The 27,516-nt window shown below is 41.0% G+C and overlaps 1 protein-coding gene across 1 annotated transcript; it reads right to left on the bottom strand.

Annotated features, from left to right (window-relative positions):
* Positions 1-6,181: 6,181 nt before the first annotated feature.
* Positions 6,182-8,178, bottom strand: LOC135644952 (vicilin Cor a 11.0101-like). The gene is made up of 5 exons (XM_065162948.1): positions 7,749-8,178; positions 7,494-7,669; positions 7,337-7,417; positions 6,992-7,252; positions 6,182-6,902 (listed from the first exon to the last, which is right to left on the bottom strand). The coding sequence occupies exons 1-5, from the start codon at positions 8,161-8,163 to the stop codon at positions 6,411-6,413; spliced, it is 1,425 nt and encodes a 474-aa protein (XP_065019020.1). The 5' UTR covers positions 8,164-8,178; the 3' UTR covers positions 6,182-6,410.
* Between the last annotated feature and the right edge of the window lie 19,338 nt (positions 8,179-27,516).

Below are 27,516 nucleotides of genomic sequence, written 5' to 3'. Positions count from 1 at the left end.
CATAACGCCAAGGAGGATGTTAAGGCCATTACATAAGGCCCCCTTAGCCCGACTCTCGGCATTGGCCCTAGGGGTCAACCCCTTTCTAAAGGACCTTTCACATCTTAAATAAACCTCAGGACTGACTTGAGTGTTGGAGATATCAGGTCGAGAAACTCCTCCCGACATTGGTCTTTATGCAGGGACCCCCCGAGAAGTCAAACCCCACCTCAAACACCTCAAAACTACACGAAGATGACCTTAGAGCCACCTCAGCCATTTTGGGGCCGTCTAGAGAGATCCATAAACGTTCCTATGCCTTCGAGTTAAGACCACGTTGTGTTGACACATTCATCAATAACACTTTACCTCAACACTATTTTTTCTATTACTTAGTACTTATGTTATTTAAATTTATGTATGCTTGTAATATTCTTTATATTGTCTTGCTTATAGCTTATATCTTTTTAGTATTTTATAGTTTAATTTATATATTTTCTAAACTTATACTTGTTTACAATTTTTTATTACACCAGAGTAAATTTTTAAAAAAAATCTCTTAGTCTTGAAAATTTTCTATAGAGCACCCCTTCTTATATGAAAAGATTATCTTATCCCTATCTTTATTGGACAAACCAATGGCTCCGCCTTGCATCGTGGCTTCTTCCTCTTGGTTCCATCATGTCTTAGCCCTTGTGCACTATGGCCCTTACACAAGGAAGGAGGGGGCGTAAAAGTGACAATGAGTTTAACGATGTTTAACAGGAAGTAGTAGCCCTCACATCACCTCCTTCTTAGCATGAGGGATATGAGCGAGACACATAGGAGAGGGGCTAGTGGGGTTCGCAGAGTTGATGGCGACCCTCGCAGCTCCTCTTTCCTCACACAAGAGCAACAAGTGATGGGCTCGACAAGGACCGCTAGAGTTTGCAGAGGTGGTGATAACCCTTGCACCCACTCTTTTCTCAAGCGAGGGCTGTAGACGAAGCGCATAGGGGCAGGCTAATGAGGTTTGTGGGGGCAATAACAACCCTCACACCCCCTCCTTCATACGAGAGTTGCGTGAGGTGGTAGCCCTCATGCCCCCTCCTTCCTCACAAAGCAAGGGCAATGCGAGGCGATACAAGGTGACACAAGGTTGTAGGTGAGCATGACGGGGGCAACACAAGGGCCATGCAAGTAGAGGTAGCAACAGATTACTTAAGTCCATCTATGGACTAAAGCAAGCTTCTCGAAGTTGGAACATAAGATTTGATGAGGCAATAAGATCTTATGACTTCGTTAAAAATGAAGATGAGACTTGTGTGTATATGAAGGTAAGTGGGAACGCCATCACCTTTTTGGTGCTATATGTAAAACGTATCCTGATCATTGGGAATGATGTACGAATGCTCTCCATAGTACAAACTTGGCTATCTAGACATTTCTCCATGAATGACTTAGGGGAAGCATCCTATATCTTAGGGATTTGGATATCTAGAGATAAATTCAAGAGGATACTTGGCTTGTCCCAATATAAGTACATAGACACCATTGTCAAAAGGTTTGTCATGGAAAATTCCAAGAGATGTCTCCTACCGATGAGACATGGGATATCACTTTCTAGGAGTATATACCCAAAGACTCCTGAAAAAAGGCAGACATAGATAGGATACTCTATGCCTTAGTAATAGATCTATCATATATGCTATGTTATATACCATACCTGATATAAGGTATGCTCTAAGTGTTACGAGCATATATCAAGCGGATCTAAATTTGAAACATTGGAAGGTAGTAAAATATATCTTTAAGTACTTGAAGATTAAGGATCTTTTACTGATATATGGATGAAATAACCTCAGGGGAGGGCTACACGAACTTGAGTTTCCAGTCCAATGTTGATAATAACAAGTCTAATTCAGGGTATGTGTTCACCCTAAATGAAGGAGCAGTATAGTAGAAGAGTTCCAAGAAAGATACTACTACTGACTCGACCACATAGGCGGAGTACATTACTACGGTAGAGGTAGCAAAGGAGGGAGTCTAAATGAAAAAGTTCATTGTAGATCTGAGAGTCGTGCCAAGCAGCGAGGAGCCGATTCTCTTATATTATGATAAAAATGAGGTCATTGCTCAAACGATAGAACCTAGATCTCATCAGAAGTCTAAGCACATTTTGAGGAGGTTTTACCTAATCAGAGAGATCGTGGCCCGAGGATTTGTAGCAATGGAAAAAGTTCCATCCGAAGATAACATCGCAGATCCACTAACGAAGTCATTATCCCAGATTGTCTATGAGCATCACAGGGTTTTGATGGGGATCAGACACGTAGGTGATTGACTTTAGGTCAAGTGAGAGATTGCTACTCATAGGTGCCTTATAAGCCAATCATGTGAGTGATGGCACATGTGATATGATACATATTCTTTTTACTTATTAATTATTTGGCATCTTTCTGACTTTATATTACTTGTTGCATGTATTGTGATGTCCATATATCTGTGCAATGAGAGTTGATTGATGATGAGATAATGATAATGAGATCGATTCACCTTTAAACACATACCCTAAATAATTTCGATCATAGGTTACTTGAGAGGGACATTGAGTTAACCAAATAGACTAGTATGATGTATACCTTTCTATATGATGGAGGCGACTGGTCTCATAGTTTCTTATGTAGGGACACTAAGGATATAATACAAGTGCTCATTGGATAATGAGTTCACTAATTAATCCGCTCATAAAAATGCTAGATAGTTAATGATACCCCATTGTTAGATGGTGATTCTGTCGTCCTAATGGTGTATCTAGTCCTTAGACTTGAGACACCAAGATGTCTTGTATGAGTACTCGACTCTTTGATACTGAACTTAGAGACTTGAAAGTTCTAAATCTAGCACAATCGATCATCAGAAGTGGCAGTCAACCTTATGAGGGCTATTAAATGTCGATAGAGGATCATCCACTTTTAGTGTCATAAGAGGAATATCTTATGTATTTTTGCTCAAACAAATCCCTGGCCAAAGTCATTCAGATTAAGAGAGAAAGAGTTCTCCAAGAAAATCCAATTAGAACGAGGCTCAAGTAAAAATCGTATGGGCTTGACAGCACCATGCTTGGAATACAGTCTTTGGGATATTGGATGGATGAGAGAATATAGGTTTATAGTAACTAAGGACAGACAGGTCCAATGAATTTGATTCTATTGTATCATATAGGGACTATTGCGTAGTAGTCTAGTACGTCTATAGTCATTGAGTCGAGTGAATTATTATAAAGATAATAATTCACGAAGCTATAAAGAGTTCTAACAGGTATGACTCATGACCAACTTGATATTGGGCCTAAAGGGTCACATGCATATGGTAGGTGTTGCGACGAGTAGATGTTCGAATATGAGATATCCGTTAGAGTCCCTATCTTATTGGATATCCAATAAGCCCTTGAATTATTGGATCCTATGGAAGCAGTCTTATAAGAGCTAATGAGAGATTATTGAGTCGAGACTCACTAATCTTAAAGGCTTAGGTAGTTAGATAGAGATTCAATACCCAATATGGTAGGATCTATTAAGATTAAGTTAACAAGGGGTCTCTATAAATCGGAGGGAAACAAAGGGCTATAGGCTAGACACTTTTTTGGCAGCCACCTCCTATACTCCACTCCCCTTCTCCTCCTTAGCTAGTAGCCCTTACTTGGGGTGTGTGGACAGTAAGAAGAGCTAGCCCCTTCTTGATTGCGTGGTGTGCATGAAGAGGAGATCTGTGCTGTGATTGAGGAGCGTCTTCGCAGCCCCTACCATGTGAATCATCACTAGAGAGGAGGACAGTTGACCTCCTTCATCCTCTCCCATAGATCTATAGGATTTCAAGGATATACAATCTCTCTAAGTAACACACATTCCTTAATATGCAGGGTTTTTTCAGTTTCATAGGTTTTACACACTAATCTTCGCACAACGATGAAACATTCTTTTTGTGAAAAATTCTAAAATTTTTATTTTCTGTTCTTCTACTGCGCATATGTTATCACCCTAGATTTCTCAATAGAATGTGCTTGAGATGTGTGAGTTAGGAAAACCTGACCTACGCCACTAATATCCACCATGGTGGATACTTTGGGTCGAATGTGATCAAGGCATGTGAGTTGAGAAAACCTGACTCATGCCAGCAATATCTACCACGACGGAGACTTTGGGCCAAGTGTGCCCAAGATGTGTAAGTTTAGAAAGCCCAACCCACACTATCAAATTTGTCATAGCGAAGCTCTCGGGCTACATGTGCTTGAGGCATATAAGTCGGGAAAACTCAATCCACATCTCTAGGCTCGCAGCAGTGGAGACCCTAGACCAAATGTGCCCAAGATAGGAGGATTGAGAAGGCTTGACTCACATCGAGAAAAGGAAAATGAGTTAGTTGCCATACTCTAGACCCCAAAGTACGCTTTTTTTTTTTTTGGGAGGGGAGGGGGAGGGGGGGGGGGGGGGGGGGGGGGGGTTGGATGTGGGGTGATGAATGATAGGGAATATTTTAACAACTAATCCCCACTTGCCAAATAATCGCCCCAAGGGTGCTGATGTGGAAGAAAGGGGCTCGATCATCCTTTCCCTATCGCTGATGTGGGGATAGTTATAGCTTGTCGACCTCCATGGACAAGAGTCTACAGTAGGTAGTTCGAGTTTGTCTCCCCTTTGTTGCCCCCATAGACAAAACATCAAGGGGGGATGTTGAGGTCATTACAAAAGGCCCCCTCGGCCAATTAGGTATAAAAATCGATGCTCAGTGTTGACCCCTGGGGTTAGACCCTTTCTAAAGGACCTTTCACATCTTATATAAACCTCAGGATTGACTTGAATGTTGGAGGGATCGGATCAGAAAACTCCTTATGATATTGGTCTTTGTGTTGGGACCCCCTTGAGAAGTCAGACCCCATCACAAACACCTTAAAGCTACACGAAGACCATCTCGGAGCCACCTTGGATACCTTAGAGCTACATAAAGACCACCTCGGAGCCACCTCAATCATTTCGGGCCATCTAGAGAGATCCACGGACATCCTTATGCCGTCGAGTCAAGACCAAGCTGAGTTGACTTATTCATCGATGACACTTTTCCTCAACATTATCTTTTATATCTTTTGGTAGTTATGTTATTTAAATTTGTGTATGCTTGTAATATTCTTTATATTATGTTGCTTACAACTTATATATTTTTAGTATTTCATATCGTTTAATTTATATTTTTTCTAAACTTATACTTATTAATAATTTTTTAGTACACTGGTGTGAATTAAAAAAAAAAAACTCTTAGTCATAAAAATTTTCTTCAAAGTACCCCTTCTTATATGAAAAGACCATCTTATCCCTATCTTCATCGGACAAACCATTGGCTTCGCCCTGCATTATTGCTTCTTCCTCTCAAATCTGTCGTGCTGCAACCCTCATTCACCATGGCCCTTACACAAGGAGGGGGCATGAAGGTGATGATGAGTTTAACAATGATTAGCAGGAAGTAGCAACTCTCGCGTCACCTCCTTTCTAGCACGAGGCCTATGGGCGAGACGCATAGGGGAGGGTTGGTGGGGTTCATGGAGATAATGGCGACCCTTGCACCTCCTCCCCATCCTCATATAAGAGCTATGGTGATGGGTCCGATGAGGATCACTGGAGTTTGCAGAGGTGGTGATGACCCTTGCATCCACTCTTTCCTCATTTGAGGGCGGTAGACGAAGCATGTAGGGATAGGCTAATGAGTTTTGTGGGGACAACAACCCTCACACCCCCTCCTTCCTCATGCGAGAGTTGCATGAGGCGACAGCCCTCATGCCTCCTCCTTATAAGATAAGGGTGATGCGAGACGATGCAGGGTGGCAAAAGGTTGTAGGTGAGCATGACGAGGGCAACACAAGGGCCATACAAGCAGAGGTAGCGACAGGTCTAGAGAGACTAAAGGAAAATTGGTTATTTATAAAAAAAGAACGTTTTGTGATAAATTTTTCAATAAAACTTTCTCTTATATTTTTTTGATACGTTATACTTAATATAGTTTGAAATTTATATCGTTTGTGTTTATTATACTGTTGTTTAGTGTGAATTCGACAAGAATTTATCATATTCTAGCAACATTCATACTCTTCTTGTTAGATGCCACTGGCCGCTTATGATCAAATCTTCAAACTTTGGCATTCTAAGGGACGTCAAACGTGAACGCACGATCAGTTGGCAACCCGTAAAAAACACATGTAGCTGAAGTGGGAAGAGCAGCGGAAACTGTAGAAGCGGATTTGATCACCTAAACAACATGTTGAAACACATGTTGGAGCACGCAAAGTAAGTGCCTTCTTTATTCGAACTGCAGAAGCACTTGTCGGTGCCCCAATTTATCCTTCTCGCACTCATCGTCGTTCACCCAAACAGGATTCCCTACCCACAAGCTCAACAACTCACTCAAAACCCGGCATATTTGAAGACAAGCTGCCGCCGCTTCTCTTCTTCTTCCCGCCGGCGCTCCGGACCGGGCATGAACACGCTCTCCGGCTGCGCATTGAGCACCTCTTCCACTTCCTCCGCCGGGACGCCGAAGGCCATCGCCTTCGCCGCCCTGTCGAGTCTGTGCAGCACGTTGTTCCTCCCCGCGAGGTAGTACCTCCGGTTGTTCTCCGACCGTATCCCGAAGCAGAGGACCTGAAGGTTTTCGTTCGCAGCGGCCACAACTGCAGCCGGGTGCCCTGCGGGGATCACGAACACCGACCCACGGGAGACTCGCGATCTCACGGTCCGATAGCGGACGCGCTGCTCTCCTTGGGATCCCGACTCCTCCTGGGTTCTGCGTCGCTCGGCGGAGCGATGGGGACAAGCCATCTCGATGTAGCCTCTTCCTTCCACCACCATGGCCAACTTGGTCGACCGGGTGTCGTAGTTTGGAGCCATCATTGATCGCTACACATAACAACCGCAGAGGATGAATGATGAGAACGACTCTTACAGTGTGCATATAACAGTGCAAAAAAAGAGAGGAGTGAGATCACCTCGCTGATGTTAGTAATGGATACGTCCACATTCAGATCCTGGAGCATCTCGCACTCGTTACCTGTGGCCTCGTGTAGTTGACCATGCTCATTCGAATGAGAAGGGCTATTCTCCAGCAGATTGTATGGCTCATTTGAGAGTCCAAAAGGCCAACTCTCGGTTTTGGATTCATTCAATGCTCTGATCTGATCCTCGGTTATCTTTATGATTTCCCCCTTCCGCTGGCTCCTAAACATCCTCTCTAGTTTATCCCACGGAGTCTACAGATCAAACACAGTACGGTTAAAGTCCTAAAGGGGGGAGAGTCGCTGAGAAAATAGAGATGGAAGCAGATCGGAACCGACATTGAAGGCAGCTTCCAGTACTTCGTTGCTAAAACTGGTGTAGAAGGTCTGTGGATTCCTCCCGGCTGCACCATGGTACTCCTACGTCAAAGAAACCATGAGTCCTTCACATTGCGCCGAGGACCTAATCCAAAGGAGTACACTGAATCCAATCTACCTCAATCTGCCCGGGAGTCGAGACTGGGTGGAGGAGCATGGCGACTCGGAGCCTCTCATTACTGGCTTTGTTGATGGCATACACGATCACCCCCGCCGGAACCCTCATGATGTCTCCTCTCTTGATATCGTGTGACTCTCGCCTCTCCTCGTGCAGCAGTGTTATCGTCCCACGCCCTGCACGTGACGGCCATGACATTACGTACGTAGAGACCAGTGGGCTTTGATCAAAGCTTGCATGCATCGACTGGTATACCTTGCATTACGTAAACCACCTGTTCGGCGTCCCAATGGCAGGGCATGATAAAAGTCTGCGGCTCCGCCTCCAACACCGCCAGGCGGTAGTTGTCGACGCCCAGCAAGTGGTCGGATCTCCGAGCAAACCTCTCCAGCACCTCCAAACGGCCGTGCTCCGTTCTGCTCCACTGCTGGTAGCTCCGCCGTCCGAAGTAGTAAGGGTTGTGCTCTCTTCCAGATTCTTGCTCGCCGGAATGGTCTAAGCACCGGTGCACGCATAGCTTCCTCTGCTGCTGCTCCGGAATGCCTCTGCACTCCATGACGCAACGCTTCTTCTCTGGATCAGATTTGGAGGATGAAGCCAAGAGGCAGCTGGAGGAGAGTAACAGGAGGAGAAGTGGGAAGAGGAAGGCTTCGACTCTTCTGATGGCCATTTCGCTTTGGCTTCTGGTCTTTGCGGGAGATGGATGTGTGATGCAATGTGAATGGCTAAGCGGATATTTATAGAGTTGAGAGAGAGACAGAGAGAGAGAGAGAGAGAGAACGAAGCGGGTTCGCCTCCGGACGCTCGGCCGCGTGCAATGTGCATGGCTCGGCCTGGAATGAAGGGAGCTCACGTGGAGCGTATGATTTGGTCGTCGGTCACCGAGTCGTAGGCCACCTGGTTCTATCGTTGCCAAGGACGCTTGAAACTAAATCGACGCTTCTCGTGTAGTGCTACTCGTTACTGATACATTTATTGCCATAGACCCTTGTAGGGTCCATGCAGTTGGGTTTCTAAACACGAGCAGGAAAGCAAATGGGTGGTTTACGAAAGCTATTTCCGTCTTGTGCTCATCATGGTGAAAGATTGCTCTCAATGGACTGACGATTGCAACGATGACCAGCAGATGACTACAGAAGTATCGTTACTCCTTAATTTGGGACCGTTAATTTAGAATTAAATATTTTTGATCATTGGAGTTTAATGATATTATCGTTCATTTGAGATTAAATATTTCATACCAACAGTTCAAACACAACGAAAATACTATCGAAGCTAATCCCAAGCTTGGACGAAAAAATATAGAGAATTACTTTACATCACTGATAACATAATGAATAGGAGATTGTCGGAAAGAGACCTATTGATATAATTCTTTATAAATCTCAATAGCAATAAAAAAAATCCATATAACCAAATCTTATTATAACCTAGCATTAGATAATACTACCAATACCGATGGAGCAGTTCGTATTGCTGCAATAAAATTGTGTAATTTCCAATTGAAAACGGATTGTCACTCAAAAATGAGGTAAAGTTAATAAAAAGCCAACTTAGAGTACCTTTGGCTGAAATTGACATTTCCACTTTGACATGCTCAATGCTGTTTAGACTACATATAACATGAATAATCTTGCTTGCAATCAACAAGTGAGGCTCTCTTGTGACCTCACTTGCTCTCAGATGATGAAAGTTCAAGTTTCGAACAAAGAAAATTAGGTTATTTTTATTAAAAAAAACCTTTTTTAAAAATTCTTAAAATATATCCATAATTTTTAATTTTTTCATTTGGTATTCTTTTCTTCTCTAATATACTAAATGTTTCTTATCACCACCACGGTGGGCATTATCAACTATCAACTCCGTCCCACTGTAGTCACCTTCAATCTTGTTGTAGTCGAATTCAGTCTCGCCACCTTCACTTTTTGCTTTCTCAGGAGGCCTCTACAACTTTTTTCGTATCATTTGGTGGTCATTCAGGAACCACAAACGTTCTACAAATAAAATCCTGTCTTCCTCCAATTCATCTGTTTCAGCTCCCACAAATATTTATGCAATTCATTCAGATTCATCACAGAAAAATACCTAAAAATCATAACTGTAACAATATAAAACAGCGACGAACCAGTGTTCCACAAAATTCTCCAAAATGCGGATAGAAATCCACTATCAGAAAACTTTTAATGTCAATAAAGGATTGATTATATGCAGAGCTCAGCACTAGACCACCCACTATTGGATAGATATATCTTGCTTACATTGCCACAGAGTTCAACAAAAGTTTTATGGTATTGACTCACTAAAATCCAAAATCATACAAGCCACAATCCATGGAGGATCAACCTCCTTTTGTAGAATAAAAACAGTCACCTCTGCATCAAGCTCAACATGTAGCGTCTTCATCCCTTCCTGTTTGGCATGAAGCATAGCCTCATTGATAGCAGCTAATTTATTATAAAGGTTTTCTTTTCGATAAGGATACAGTCATCAATATTAGTCCTTAAGATAAATTTAATATCACCTTTTATCGGGTTCTCTTAAAAGAGTCATCCGAGTTCAACTTATATCGTGGTTGGAGCTCGCTTTATTTAACTGGTTAATTGTATTCATGTTTCTCATGCACATTTGCACTTATGTTTATGTCGAAAAGAAAGCACATGCTTTAAAGAAATATTTCATTAAGGGTATAAAAGTCGACGCTCGGTGCCGGTGCCATGGGTCAGATCCTTTCTAAGCACATGCTTTCTTACGAACCTCCTCGAGAAGTCAAACTCCACCTCGAACACCTCGAAGCCATATGAAGACCACCTCGGAGCCATCTTAGCCATTTGGGGCTACCTAAAGAGATCCGTGGAGGTCTCTGTGCCTTTAGATCAAGACCAAGTCGGGTTGACTTATTCGTCGATGGAACTTTCCTTTAATATTTTTGCACTAGAAGGAGATTCCTGAATAATGCACTAGATGAAACTTTACCCACTAACCCTCTCAACGAGCGCTCTAATGAAGAGACTCTACCCCCAACCTATAGCATATTTACACAAGGTAGGCAACTACCCTCCTTTCCCTAAGCGGATACGTTCACTTCCGCTCATACATTGGGGCATTACTGATATCTACTCAATGACCCCAAACTTTCACCTTCGGGGATGAATATGAGACACTTGATTGTTCTCACTAAAGTATTCTTGAACCTCACCCATTAAGTACAGATGCTTATGGGTATGATATAGGTAATTGCCCCGCTCTTGCCCTAGCTAGCTCAATAGACCATGCTATTATCTTAGCCACAAATGACGTCTCAACCACTGGTGGCACTAACGCCCGTTAGGATTCCCCACCCCGATCTAGTGCTGGCAGCTTAGGACCATCCCCAGCCCGTTGAGCTACCAACAAAAGTGTTGGAAAACCTTAATAGAGTATTATACGCATAGCGAAAAAATAAAAAACAAAATAGGTTCCCATAGTTTCAATATCGGATCGTTGTGAGAAAATTGGTGTGTGAAAAATCATAAAATCGAAAATTGCTTAACATATGTGAGATGATATACTTAGGGAGATTATATATCTCTAAAAACATATATCCAAATATATAGATAAAGGAGATAATATGTTCTTCTCTCTAACGATAATCCACATAATAGGTCGTGTGATGACGCTCCACCTTTCGCTATGTGATCTTCCTCTCCTTTGCACACCATATGACTCTATCAAGATCAAGAATGAGCCAGCCCTTCTTGTTGTCCATACACCCCAAATAGAGCTATTGATTGAGGAGGAGAGGGAGGGAGGAGAGTAGGAGGTGGCAGTCAAAAGGAGTCTAGCCTTTGGCCTATTTGGTTCCCTCTTATTTATAGATATTCCTACCCTATTGGGTATTGAATTTCTATCCAACAACCCTAGCCTCTTGGATTAATGAACCCCTATCCAATAATTATTAATTATGCTTATTGGGTCTCACTTAAAAGATCCAATAATATATGAGCTTAATAGATATCCAATAAGATAGAGGCTCAATGGATATCTCAAACCTCTACTCATCTTAAGACCTACCATATATGTATGACCCTCTAGGCCCAATACCGAGCTGGTTGTGAGTTGTACATATCAGAAATCCTTCTGACTTAGTGAATTATTATCTCTATAATAATTCATTTGACTCATCAACTATAGACGTACTAGGTCACTACACAATAGTCTCCAGATAATACAAGGGGATCCAATCTATTGGATATGTCAATTCTCAATTATCGTTTATCTATAGTCCATTATCTATCTAATGTCCTATATATCGTATATCGGGCATAGTGCTATTAGGCCATACATAATCTACTCGTGTCTTGCTCTAATTGAATTATTTCAAAGAATACATTTCTCTCTCAATCCGTATGACCTTAGCTAAGGATTTGCCTGACCAAGAATATATGGGACATTCCTATGATGACATTGAGTGCGGATAATCATCTATCAACACTTGGCATCCCTTGTGAGTTTGGCTACCATTCTCAATGTATGACTATCAAAGAGTGGAATACTTATACAGGACATCTTTGGTGTCTCAAGTCTAAGGATCAGACACATAATTAATACTATGAAACTATTGTCTAACAATGAGGTATCATCAATCATCCAGCATTCCGTGAGCGAATCATTTAGTAAACTTATTCTTCAATGAGCAGCTATATTATATCCCTAGTGTCTTCACACGAGCAGCTATGAGACCAATCACCTCCATCACATGGATGAGTATATAGCACATTGATTTGTCTATTTATCTCGATATTCTTTTTAAGTAATCTATGATCGGAAATATTTAGGGTCTAAATTTATAGGCGAATTAGTGTCATTATCATAATCTTGATCTAATTCTCATTGCACAGATCCAAGGACATTATAATATATGCAATAGGCAGCATATAGTGACAAAATATTAATAATAATAATAATAAAAAAAGACTACGTAGCATGTCACACGTGCCATCACTTACGTGATTGGCTTGCAGGGCACCTATGACCAGTAAGAAGGAGCACCCCGCTCCTTGATCGTGTAGTTCAGCATGTAGCCATATCAGGGCCTAGCCTTACTCAAATTAGAGATCCAATTGGCAGATTCAATGGACGACTCCTTGAGGGCCCAGCTATGATAAATAAACCAACACCTAGACGAGATACATCGGGAGTTCCACCAATTCAAAAGGGAAAGTTCGGATAACTCCATCTAGGGCCACTCCCCATTCACTCAGAACATCTAGGAGGAACTGATCCTAACAAATTTTTGCCTTCACTCACTAGAAGCTTTTGATAGCAATTCCGACTCAGTATAGCACATTATTGCTTTTCGCGCTTATATATCTTTGTACAGCACCTCGGATCCTTTGATGTGTTGTGCATTCCTAACGATGCTAAGGGGCTCGATGTGAGAGTGGCACAACTGCCTAATGCCACTTTCAGTTAGTTCCTTTACTTAGCTCACAAAAGAATTCAAGCTTCATTTCCTCGAGAACATATGCCTGAGGTCATTTACACCAATGTTGCTCAGGCTCAAATAGGAGGAAGAAACCCTCTCCGATTTCATCACATGGTTCATTAGTGAAATCTGAGGCATGCAGGAGGCCAACCCATCCCTCATGATTTAAGCTTTTATAATAGGCCTTAGGCCTACTCACTTTTTCCAATTGTCGGTAGAGAGGCCATCGATGACAGTGCCCGAGGTCCTCCAAAGAGCTAACCAGTACATAGTTGTGGAAGCAATAATCTCAAGTAAGAGCAAAGAAATGCACAAAACGCCACACCAAGAACCATCTTTAATGCCGACCTTGAGCTCACCTCGGTGGAGGAAACATTGCCTACTTGAAATATCTCACCCGAGGTCCAGGTCAATGCCCCTAAACATGACAAGAACCAAGATATGCTTACAAATAAAAGAGAAAAGACCTACAACCGATGAGGACAAGTCAAAGTATTATTGCTTCTACATAGATTATGGTCATAACATGGAGGAGTCTCATGATTTTAAGGAGCAGATTGAAGAACTCATTCATTAGGGGCACTTTTAGAGGTTTATCTGAAAACCCCAAGAACTTTCACCCTGCCCATAAGGTCTGATGGAAAGAAAAATTGATATGATCATTGGTGGACTCGTATCGAGAGTGGATAGCTCCTCTAAGCGCAAGGCCTATGCCTAAGCCACCATCAAAAAACACTTGAGATTGGGAAAAGGCATCAAAATAACTTTCAAAAAAGAAGAGATGGAGTATCTTAACCCAAACCACAACGCCTTCATGGTCTTCATAAAGATGGTCAATGCCCAAGTAAAAAGAGTCATGATCGATATAGGTAGTTCTACCAACATACTTTATTTCGATGTTTTTCAAAAACTTGGGCTATTGGCTAATGACATCTCTCCTATGGTACCTTCATTGATGGGATTTATGAGTGACTCAATTTGCCTACTCGGGACCACGAGCCTGCACATCATATTTGGCGAGGAACCTTGCTCCAAGATAGTGATGACTAAGTTCATAGTGATTGACATCCTTTCGGCATACAACACGATCGTAGATTGACCCACTCTCAACCGATTGAAGGCTGTGATATCTACCTATCACATGGTGATGAAATTCTCAACGAGGACCAACGTTGGGGAACTCAGGAGCAATTGGAGGGAGTCCCGATAGTTCTATTTCATAGCAATCTTATTGCCAAAGAAAGCTAAGTCTGAGGTGTCAATGTTCGATCCCCAAGACTTTGTCAAACGCCTCCCGCATTTGGAGCTGATAGAGAAGCTGATTGAAGCACCATTGGATAAGACCCATCCCAATTGGATCGTTATGGTCAAAGTAGCACTCCCTAAGGATAAACGGGTGTGGCTCATCAACTTCCTCAGAAAAAAAGTCAATGTGTTCACTTGGTCACTAAGAGACATGCTAGGCATAGATATGAACATAGCCCAACACTACCCGAATATCGCCCCCGAGGCTTATAAAGTAAAGGCCTTGTAGGTTTACTCTCGATTGCTAGCAAGCGATTAGTGATGAAATTAATAGGTTACTAGAAGTAGGGTTCATTACCGAGGTCCAGTACCCTATTAGGACTCTAGCTAAGAGAGTCCTAATTGAAAGGGGCACTCATGTAAAACCTACCTAGCCAACCCCTATTAAAGAGGTGAAGAGGCCGGCTAAGGATAGGATTAGTTTGGAGGTTGCTTTTTAGATAAGCATTAGGAGTTGGTTAGAAGTAGGAGTCTTGAGTAGGAGTCCTATTAAGAGTTGGGGTTTAGAAGCCCTATAAATAGTAATGTATTCATCCTCTTTTAATAAGAAATAGATGAATCTTTTTAGTAACCTTTGAGTAGCAACTTGGAGGAAGGAACCACTATAAAGTTCCAAGGAGGCCGATCCCCTAAAGCGACCAACCCTAAGTTTAGAATCCATAAGGGTTCTATCACTTGGTCTTAGAGCTCTCAATAGCATAACCGTCAAGGACAAATACCTTATTCCAGTAGTAGATGAATTGCTAGATAAATTAAAGGGAGCATGAGTCTTCACAAAGCTGGACCTTCGATCCGGGTATCATTAAATATAAGTGTGTGATGAAGGCATACCGAAAACCGCCTTTTGAACACACAGCAGCCACTACAAATTTTTGGTAATGCCCTTTGGTCTCACTAATACTCTCTCCACCTTCCAAAGCCTTATGAATGATATTTTTCAAAATTATCTTTATACATTTGTGCTAGTTTTCTTCGACGATATCCTTATTTACAACCCTTCTCTTGAAAGTCATTTTCAGCACTTACGATTTGTTTTGATAATTTTGCGAGAACATGTTCTTTTTATCAAAAAATCAAAGTGCAACTTTCTTCAACAAAAGGTGAAATATCTTGGGCATATTATATTAGAGGAAGGTGTAGCGATGGACCCCTCCAAAATTAAAGCAATGTAGAACTGGCTGACCCCGAGGAATATAAAATCGCTATGTGGCTTCTTGGTTTAACAAGCTACTACCGTAAGTTCGTGAAAAACTATGAAAAGATCAATGCACCCCCTACTTCCTTGCTGAAAAAAGATACTTTCCAATGGTCGGACAAAGCCACCACCGCCTTCGACGAACTTAAAGCTGCAATGATGACAACGCCCGTACTAGCACTACCCGACTTCAGCAAGACTTTTATTATTGAAGTTAATGCCTCCGGAGTCAGAATTGGTACTGTACTAATGCAAGATAGCCACCCCCTCACTTATACCAGTATGGAATTATCTCCTTCTCATCTCAGGATGACTATTTACGATAAGAAGATGCTCGTAATTGTGCATGCAATGGCCAAATGGAGACCGTACTTGATCGAGCGATGCTTTCAAATTAAGACCGACCATAAAAGCCTAAAATATTTCTTAGAGTAGAAGATATCTTACCCCGAGTAACAAAAATGGGTAACAAAGCTTCTTAGATATGATTATGAAATAACTTACAAAAAAAGGGAAAGAGAATGTTGTTGTAGATGTGCTTTCGCGATTACCCGAGCAAGCTGAATTTTCGGTCGTTTCACTTCCAACCATGACTTCCTTAAGGATATTAAGAGGGAATGATAGGAAGATCCAGAGACTAGTAAGATCATAAAAAAATTAGACGAAACACCAAGCTCCTTGGCTCATTACAGTTGGGACTCAAAAGAATTACGCTATAAGGGATGCATTGTGCTTTTGTCAAATTCTATTTGCATAAAGACCATCCTTCAAGAGATGCATTTCACAACTATAGCCGGGCACTCCGAGTTCTTTAGAACCTATACAAAAATTAAGTAAAATTTTTATTGTGTAGGGATGAAAAATATTATTGCTAAATTTGTGACATGATGTGATGCATGCCAGCGACATAAAGGCGAGATAGTGGCAAGTCCCGGAAAGCTACAAACTTTACCCATCCCAGACTTAATATGGACTGATATATTAATGGACTTCATCGAAGGGCTTCCCTCATCACAAGGAAAAGGTACAATTTTTGTCGTGGTGGATTGCCTTACAAAGTATGCTTACTTTTGCGTTGTTCGTAATCCCTACAATGCTTCTAGTATTGATCGAATCTTTATAGAGAATATTATAAAATTACATGTGATGCTGAGATCTATTGTAAGTGATTGTGATAGGGTCTTCACGAGTAGATTTTGGACAGAGTTATTTCGGATGCAGGGCACTAAATTGAAAATAAATATGATGTATCACCCACAAATCAACGGCCACACTGAAGTGGTGAACAGGTGCTTGGAGACATACCTCAGATGTTTCACTAGTGACTAACCAAAAGAGTGGACAAAGTAGTTTCCCTGGGTCAAGTAGTTGTATAATACAACTTATCATTCATCCACAAAATGTACTCCCTATGAGGCTATGTACGACCGACCTCCCCCTATGATCCCAAAATATGTGTTGGGCACCTCTAAAATAGAATATAGATAGGGAACTATAGGATAGAGACAAAATGCTGAAGTTGCTAAAATATAATCTCACTACAACTCAAGCAAGGATGAAACAATAATATGATCAACACAAAGACGAAAGTGAATTTTTAGTAGGAGATTGGGTCGTCCTATGGCTCCTACCATACAAGCAAACATTAATCTAAACCAGAGCATCTATGAAGCTTTCACCTCGGTTCTATAGACCCTACCAAATTTTGGAGCGCATTAGAGTGGTAGCATACAGATGAGACTTACTCGCCAACTCCATAATCCATCCAGTCTTCCATATATCGTGTTTAAAGCTCAAGTTGGGACAAAACGAGACATCCCAAAACCATCTACTAAATATGACTACCCAAGGAGAATTCCAGACTCAGCCAAGTGCCATTACTGATCGACAGATTGTGACTCGACGACGACGACCTACTACTAAAGTGCTAATACAATGGGTGAACCTACCAGCAGAAGATGTCACTTTGGAGAAATATGACGACTTAAAGTTCAAAATCCTAGAATTCATAGATCGTTAGCCTCGAGGATAAGGCTGATTTGAAGAAGGTGGATATGTTAGGACTCTAGCTAAGAGAGTCTTAATTGAAAGGGGCACTCATGTAAAACCTACCACAATGCTACCATTCAAGTTGCCATGAAGGAAGTAGTGCATAACAGAGATTGCACTGGTGGGGGCAAAGGCCCAGGATCCAAATAATAGTGCACCAATTTCAATAAAGTCGGTGGACTTCGGGAGCTACTAAGCGATGGACTATCCTAGAACTATGCTTCATATGGGTATGACTCGAGAGAGAATAGACAAGGTTGATTACCAAAGGAGCAAACATAATCAAAGGTGGAAAAGGCCTTATGATGTGTTGGCAGAGGCTACACATAGAGGGATCACAATATGAGTTCATCCCACAATGATCATATTACAATGGAGATGTTACTATGAGATGACATGGTATAGTGGATTATAGTGAAACAGTTCGTGACAATGTGATACACACGAAACTAGTCCCCTACGACACTAGATCATATGGAGGTATGATCGGGAGCTCCACTTCGATGAATAATACGGGGATAAGAAAGACTATGGATTTAAGGAGTAAATGTCATGGTATCGTAGAGGTGGGACTTCGATGCGTACATCGAATTTTGTATCGGATAAAAGCCTTGATCATCAGCATATTAGGGTTGTGTACCATAGAAGGAGAATTTTGAATGCAAGTACTAGTGACTCTCATGAGGGGGGACTTGATTATGTAAAGGTATAATCAGAGCGGCTGGAGAGTTGGACTGCTCCAGAGCTCATATTCAATTAAGGGAGCTCGATAAGTTAGAGGACAATGTTGAATAAGCAAATGTTGCTACTAAGAAAGCTAAGGAGAACAGAATCGATGTGAACCCTATAACATGATGGAGAGGCCATGCATGAGAGTTATAGTCTATTTTTCTATTGACTAAGGGGAAATACTTGGAGAACACAAAGATGTTGAAGTAGGGGGTCGAAATGGGCAAGGAAGCGATGACAAGTCTAGAGGGACTTAGCTACCCAAAACCAAGCATCGGTTAGAATGGAGGTGGACTCGGAAGAGTGCCACAATGCCATAGAGGCAGATCTACCAATCACGAAGAAAAGGATGTAGATGGGAGGTGACAAATAGTAGGGTCATGGGCATGGCAGTGCTATAATACCACAGATGTGGGACTTCCATGAAGTCATCGATCCCTCAATGAGTGCTTGGTCATGAAAAAAGCTAAGGAGGTAGATAATGCAAAAGCAAACTCCAAGTACCGAGACAACGCCGAAGAGCAGAGGCTAGGAAACTTCATAAGACTAGTGTCAACGAGCTTCTCATCAAGATAGCTGAAAGTGGAGGACTTCGGATCAATACAAGAGTGTTCGACTAAGGAATAAAGTAGGTAGTACATGGTGTTGTACCTTTGTGACTTAGAGGAGCAGGCAACAAAGATGATGGAGAAGACGATATAATCCTAAAGGCAACCAAAACTATTAAAGACTTGCTCTAAGTTGGAGTGAAAACTTCTTGTATTCCAGAAGTTCAATGGCACTATTTAGAAAGAGAAACTAGTTCCCTATGCTGGTGAGACCATAAAGAAAAGGAAGGTAGAGAAGTCCGATAAGAAGGGTAAGGGCAAGGGCAAGGGCAAATCGAGTAAAGCAAAAAATTATTAAAAAGGACCCAACAAAAGACAAAGATTAGTGCTTCCACTATGGCTAAGATGAGAATTAGAAGAGGAACTATAAAGAGTACCTTGTAGATAAGGAGAAACAAAAGCTTAGAAAAGCTTTAGGTACATTCATGATCAGTCTTCATTTGTCAAACTCATATGATAACACATGGGTATTGGATATCAGTAGTACTTATCATATCTGTAATTCATTGTAGGTTCTAGCAAACCTAGGAAATTAGCGAGAGGTGAGATGGACCTCAAAGTAGGCAATGGAGCCAAAGTTGTTATAGTGGTAGTTGGTGAAGTCACTCTACATCTGCTTGGTAGAGCTATTATTGCATTGAATGTATGTTGCTTTGTTCCTTCTATTATCAAAAATATTATTTTTATTTCATATTTGACAGTTAGTGGATATAAATTAGTTTTTTAAAACAGTGGTTGTTCAATAATTTTGGATGATAAGATTATCACTAGAGGAACATTGCATAATGGTTTATTTATACTAGACACTACTCCACATATCATGATTGTAAGTGTGTCTAAAAGTAAATGAGATGAAGTAAATAATGCATACCTATGACATTGTAGGCTAGGTTATATCCATGAGGGAATGATTCAAAAGCTACTAAATGATGGATACTTAGATCCATTTGATTATAAGTCATATGCAACTTACGAACCTTATCTTCGTGGAAAACTGACCAACTCTCCATTTAGTGAAATTGGAGAGAGAGCCACTAGGTTATTGGAACTAATACATAGCGATGTATGTAGTCCCATGTCAACTCAGGTCATAGGTGGTTACTCCTACTTCATTACTTTCACTAACGATTTATCTAGATATGGACATATGTACTTAATAAAATATAAGTCTGAGGCATTCGAGAAATTCAGGGAATATAAGAATAAGATAGAGAACCAGATTTGAAAGAGTATCAAGACTCTTCGATCATATTGAGGAGATGAGTACTTGAGTATAGAGTTCACCCAATTCCTCAAGGACTATGACATTATATCTTTGTGGACATCTCCTTATACACTTTTGCTAAATGGTATGTCCGAAAGGAGGAATCACACACGGTTAGATATAGTATGGTTCATAATGAGTTTTGCTGACCTACCTATCTCATTTTGAGGATAGGCCATAGAGTTTGCAGCTTACCTTTTGAACAGGGTTCCAACTAAGTCGGTAGTGTATACACTATATGAGATATGAAAAGGGAAGAAGCCCGATCTTAAGGTTGTTAAGATTTGGAGCTGCCTTGCCCATATCAAAAGACATAACCTCGACAAGTTAGAATCTAGGACGGAGCAGTGCAAGTTCGTGGGATACCCGAAGGAAATTTGTGGGTATTATTTCTATCACCCCTAGAACCAAAAGGTCTTTGTAGTCAAGAGGGCAGTGTTCCTTGAGAAGGAACACATTCTTGGTGGAGGTAGTGGGAGCATGATAGAGTTGAGTGAGGTTGGAGAACATAGCTCAAGCATCATTCCGCAACTAGAGTCTATTCATATACCTAGCACACAAGTTCCAATTTTACGTAGATTCAGTAGAGTATCTCATCCTCCTAAAAGATATGTGGGACATATTAGAAGAGAGGATATTTAGAATATTGATCCTCAAACCTACGATGAGACCATTATGGGTATAGAATCTGGGAAGTGGCAAGAAGCCATGAATTTTAAAATAGATTCCATATACTCCAACAAAGTTTGTAACCTAGTTGATACCTCGAGGGTCTTATACCCATTGGTTGTAAGTGGATCGTCACGAAGAAGATTAAAGTAGATGGAAAGGAGGAGAACTATAAAGCAAGGCTCGTGGCTAAGGGGTATCGTGAAAGGCAAGGAGTTGACCATGACGAAACCTTCTCACTCATAACTATACTAAAATTTATTCGAATTATATTGGCTATTACAGTACACTATGATTATGAGATCTGGTAGATGGGCGTAAAAATTTTGTTCCTCAATGATAACCTTAAGGAGGAGGTGTATATGATATAGCATAAGAGATTCATGCCCAAAGAAAGTCCAAATAATGTGTGTAGGTTGCTTAAGTCTATTTATGGACTAAAGTAAACTTCACTAAGTTAGAACATAATATTTGATAAGGCAATAAGATCTTATGACTTTGTTAAGAATGAAGATAAGCCTTGTGTGTATAAGAAAGTAAGTGAGAGCGCTATCACCTTTTTGTTGCTATATGTGGAAGACGTCCTAATCATTGGGAATGATGTAGGAATACTCTCCATAATAAAGACTTGGCTATCTAGATATTTCACTATGAAGGACTTAGGGGAAGCATCCTATATCTTGAGAGTTAGGATATCTAGAGACAAATTCAAGAGGATGATTGGCTTATCCTAGTCTAGGTACATAGACACCAATGTCAAAAGGTTTGGTATAGAAAATTTTAAGAGACGTCTCATACTGATAAGATATAGGATATCACTTTCTAGGAGTATGTCCCCAAATACTCTTGAAGAAAGGGCAGACATAGATAGGATACTCTAGCCTCAGTGATAGGATCTATCATATATGCTATGCTATGTACCAAGCCTAATAATATATGGCATACTATAAGTGTTACGAGCAAATATCAAGCATATCTAAGTTTAAAACATTAGAAGGCAGTAAAGTATATCTTTAAGTACTTGAGGACTAAGAATCGTTTATTGATATATGGAGAAAGTAGCTTCAGTTGAGAGCTACACAGACTCGAGTTTCCAGTCTAAAGTCGATAATAGTAAGTCTAATTCAAGGTATATGTTCACCCTGAATGAAGGAGCAGTATGCTGAAAGAGTTCCAAGTAAGATACTACTACTTACTCGACCATAGAGACGGAGTACATCACTATAACAGAGGTAGCAAAGGAAGGAGTCTGGATGAAGAAGTTTATCATAGATTTGAGAGTCATGCTAGGTAGCGAGAAGTTGATTCCCTTATATTGCAATAACAAGGGGGTGATTGCTAAAGCGATGGAACCTAAGCCTCATCAGAAGTCTAAGCATATTTTAAGGAGGTTCTACCTAATCAGAGAAATCGTGGCCCGAGGAGATGTACTAGTGGAAAGAGTTTCATATGAAGATAACATTGTAAATCCACTAACGAAGTCATTATCTCAGATTATCTTTGAGCATCATAGGGGTCTGATGGGGATCAGACATATGTGAATGGCTTTAGGTCAAGTGGGAGATTGCTACTCATAGGTGCCTTATAAGCTAATCACGTAAGTGATGGCACATGTGATAAGATACACATTCTTTTTACTTATTAATTATTTGGCATATTTCTCACTTTATATTGCTTATTATATGTATTGTGATGTATATGGATCTATGTAATGGGAATCAAATCATGATGAGATCATGATAATGAGACCGATTCACCTTTAAACACAAATCCTAAATAATCTTGATCATAGGTTACTCGAGAGGGATATCGAGTTAACCAGATAGACTAGTGTATTATATACCCATCCATATGATAGAGGCGGCTGGTCTCATAGTTGCTTGTGTGGGGATACTAAGGATGCAATACAGGTGCTTATTGGAGAATGAATTCACTGATTGATCCACTCACAGAATATTGGATGGTTGATGATACCTCATTATTAGACAATAATTTCGTTGTCCCAATGGTGTATCTGGTCCTTAGACTTGAGACACCAAGATGTCCTATATGAGTACTCAACTCGTTGATACTGGACTTATAGACTTGGAAGTTCCAGATCTAGCATAGCCAATCATTGCGAGTAGCAACCAACCTTCTAAGGGCTATTGAGTGTCGATATAGGATCATCAACTCTTAGTGTCATAAGAGAAATATCCTATGTGTTCTTGCTCAAACAAATCCCTGGCCATGGTCGTTCAGATTAAAGAGAAATAGTTCTCCGAGAGAATTCGATTAGAGTGAAGCTTAAGTAGAAATCATATGGGCCAGATAGCACGATGCCTAGAACATAGTCTCTGGGATATTAGATAGATGAGGGATTGTAGGTATAGAGTAACTGAGAATAGATAGGTCTAATAGATTGGATCCCCCTATATCATCTAGGGACTACGGCGTAGTGGCCTAGTATATCGGTAGTCATTAAGTCGAGTGAATTATTATAGGGGCAATAATTCACTAAGCCAGAAGAAGTTTTGATAGGTATGACTCATGACCAGCTTGATATTAGGCCTAGAGAGTCATAAACATATGATAGTTGTTGCAATAAGTAAATGTTCGAATATGAGATATCTGTTAGAGTCCATATCTTAATGAATATCCAATAAGCCCCTAAATTATTAGATCTTATAGATGAGACCTAATAAGAGCTAATGATAGATTATTGGGTAGAGACTCACTAATTTAAGAGGCTTGGATAGTTGGATGAAGATCCAGTACCCAATAAGGCAGGATCCATTAGGGTTAAGTTGACAAGGAACCTCTATAAAGGAAATAAAGGGCCATAAGCTAGACCTCTTTTTTGCTGCCACCTCCTAAACTCCTCACCCCTTCTCCTCCTTAGCTAGTTGCCCTTACTTGAGGCATGCGGACAGCAAGAAGGGCTAGCCCCTTCTTGATTGCGTGGTGCATGCGAAGAGGAGATCTATGCTACGATTTGAGGGGTGTCTTCGTAGCCCCTACCGTGTGAATCACAATTAAAGAGGAGGATAGTTTACCTCCTTCAACCTCTCCCATAGATCTATAGGATTTCAGGGATATACAATCTCTCTAGGTAACACTCATCCCTTAACACGCGTGATTTTTTTTAGTTTCATGGGTTTTGCACACTAATCTTCACATAACGATAAAACCTTCTTTCTGCAAAAAATTCTAAAATTTTGATTTTCTATGTTCCTACCGTATATGTATTATCACTCCAGATTTCCCAATAGAACGTGCTCGAGATATGTGAGTCGAGAAAAGCTGACCCACGCCAGCAATGTCCACCATGACGGAGACTTTAGGCCAAGTGTGTCCAAGATATGTAAGTTCATAAAACCCAACCCACACTACTAGATTTGTCATATCGAAGCCTTCGAGCTAAATGTGGTTGAGGCATGTGAGTCGGGAAAGCTCAATCCATATCTCTAGGCCTACTCTAAGGAAGAGAAGGAGAGGAAAATAGAAGAGGCAAGCAAAGGCTCTAGCCTATGAAATACTGAATCCCTCATATTTATAGAGGTCCATTGTCAAACCCTAATGGATCCTCCCCTAGTGGGTATTGGATCTGCATCCAATTACCCAAGCCTTTTAGATTAGTGGATCTCTATCTAATAATCTCTCATAGGCTCTTATTGGATCTCGTTCATGGGATCCAATAATTCAGGAGTTTATTGGATATCCAATAAGATAGAGGCTCTGGCGGATATCTCAAATCCAAATTTCTACTCATCGCAATACCTACCATATGTGTGTGACCCTCTAGGCCTAATATCGAGCCGGCCATGAGTTATACCTATCAGAACTCCTTCTAACTTAGTAAATTATTATCTCTATAATAATCTACTTGACTCATCGACTACGGACGTACTAGGCCACTACACCGTAGTCCCCAGACGATATAGGGGAATCCAATCCATTGGACTTGTTTGTCATCAGTTATCGTATACATATAGTCTCTAATCCATCTAATATCCCAGAGACCATATATCGAGCATGGTGCTGTTAGACCCATACGATTTCTTCTCGAGTCTCGCTCTAATCGGATTCTCTCAGAGAACTTTTTCTCTCTTAATCCGAATGACCCTGGCCAGGGATTTGTCTGAGCAAGAATACATGGGATATTCCTTTCATTATGTCAAGAGTGGATGATCCTTTATCGATACTCAATAGCCCTCGTAAGGTCGATTGCCACTCCCAATGACCAACTGTATTAGATCTGGGACATCTAAACCTATGAGTCTGGCATCAAAGAGTGTAGCACTCATACAGGATATCCTTGGTATCTCAAGTCTAAAGACCAGATACACCACTAGGACTACGGAATAGTTGTCTGACAATAAGGAATCATCAACCATGCAGTATTCTGTAAGCGGATCAATCAGTGAAGTCATTCTCCAATGAGCACCTGTATTGTATCCCTAGTGTCCCCACACGGGCAACTATGAGACCAGCTGCATCCATCATATAGACGGGTATATAGCACACCAGTCTGTCCGGTTATCACGATGTCCCTCTTGAGTAACCTATAACCGGGATTATTCAAGATCTGTGTTTAAAGGTGAATTGATCTCAGTATTGTGATCTCATCATGATCTGATTCCCATTGCATAGATCCAAGGACGTTATAATATATATATATATATATATATATATGCAATAGTTAATACAAAGTGATAAATGTCAAAATATAATAAGCAAAAAGATTCTGTGTCAAGTCACACGTGCCATCACTCGTGTGATTGGCTTGTTGAGTACCTATGACTAGCAGCTATTAGATTTGCCACGGCGAAGACCTCGGGCCAAATGTGTCCGAGGCATGTGAGTTGGGAAAGCTCGATCTACATCACTAGGCTCACAATAATGGAGACCCTGAGCCAAATGTGCCCAAGACACGAGGATTGAGAAGGCTCAACTCACATAGAGGAAAGGAAAATGAGTTTAATGCCACACTTCGAACCTCCCAGATCGGAACCCCAGAGCATGCTTTCAGGGGGGACAATTGATGGGGAATATTTTAATAATAAATCTCCACTTGCCAACTAATGCCGATGTGGAAGAAAAGGGTCGATCGTCCCTCCCCTATCGTTAACATGGTGGTGGTTATAGCTTGTCGACCTCCACGGACAAGAGTCCACAGGAGGTTATTCGGACTTGTCTCTCTTTTGTCGCCCCCATAGACAAAACGCCAATGGGAGATATTGAGGTCATTATAGAAGGGTCCCTCGGCCAATTAAGTATCAAAATCGATTCTCGGTGTTTGCCCTAGGGGTCAGACCCTTTTCAAAGGACCTTTCACATCTTATATAAACCTCAGGACTTACTTAAGTGTCGGAGATATCGGGTCGAAAAACTCCTCTCGACATTGGTTTTTATGCAGGGACCCCCTGAGAAATCAAACCCCACCTCAGGCACCTCAAAACTATACAAAGATGACCTTAGAGCCACCTTAGCCATTTTGGGGTTGTCTCGAGAGATCCATAGACGTCCCTATGCCTTCGGGTTAAGACCAAGCCGTATTGACTCATTCGTCAATTTATATTTTTTTTCTATTATTTGGTACTTATGTTATTTAAATTTGTGTATGCTTGTAATATTCTTTATATTATGTTGCTTACCGCTTATATTCTTTTTAGTATTTTATAGTTTAATTTATATATTTTCTAAACAAATACTTGTTTATAATTTTTTATTAAACTAGAGTGAATTTTAAGAAAAATCTCTTAGTCTTGAAAATTTTCTATAAAGCACCCATTCTTATATAAAAAGATCATCTTATCCCTATCTTCATCGAACAAACCATTGGCTTCGCCTTGCATCATCGCTTCTTCCTCTTGGATCCATCATGACGTAGCCCTTGTATCAACCCTCATATCACCTCCTTCTTAGCATGAGAGCTATAGGCAAGACGCAAATGGGAGGGGTTGGTGGGGTTCGCGGAGATGATGGCGATCCTCGCACCTCCTCCTTCCTCACAAAAGAGCTATGGGCGATGGGTCCGATGAGGCCTACTGGAGTTTGCAGAGGTGGTAACAACCCTTGCATCTACTCTTCCCTCATGCGAGGGCTGCAGACAAGGCGTGCAGGGGCAGGCCAATGAGGTTTGTGGGAGCAATGACAACTCTCACACCCCCTCCTTCCTCATGCAAGAGTTGCATGAGACGGTAACCCTCATGCCCCCTCCTTTCTCACAGAGCAAGGGCAATGCGGGGTGATGTACGGTGGCACAAGGTTGTAGGTGAGCATGACAAGGGTAACACAAGGGCTATGTAAGGCTAGAGACAAAATTGGTTATTTATAAAAAAAAATATTTTGTGATAATTTTTCACACACACATAATTATTTTAAAACTTTCCCTTATATTTTTTTGATACGTTATACTTAATATGGTTTGAAATTTATATCATTTTTGTTTATTATACTGCTGTTTAGTGTGACTTCGACAAGAATTTATCATATTCTAGCAACATTCATACTCTTCTTGGAAGATGCCACTGGCCGCAGATGATCAAATCTTCAAACTTTGGCATTCCAAGGGACGTCAAACGTGAACACACGATCAGTTCGCAACCAGTGAAAACCACATGTAGCTGAAGTGGGAAGAGCAGCGGAAACTGTAGAAGCGGATTTGATCACCAAAACAACATGTAGAAACACATGTTGGAGCACGCAAAGTATGTGACTTCTTTATTCGAACTGTAGAAGCACTTGTCCGTGCCCCA

Source organism: Musa acuminata, chromosome BXJ3-8 (genome assembly GCF_036884655.1).
Source record: "Musa acuminata AAA Group cultivar baxijiao chromosome BXJ3-8, Cavendish_Baxijiao_AAA, whole genome shotgun sequence".
Taxonomy (NCBI): Eukaryota; Viridiplantae; Streptophyta; class Magnoliopsida; order Zingiberales; family Musaceae; genus Musa; species Musa acuminata.
Note: the sequence above shows the minus strand (reverse complement) of the source record. Positions and strands in the feature narration are given on the sequence as shown.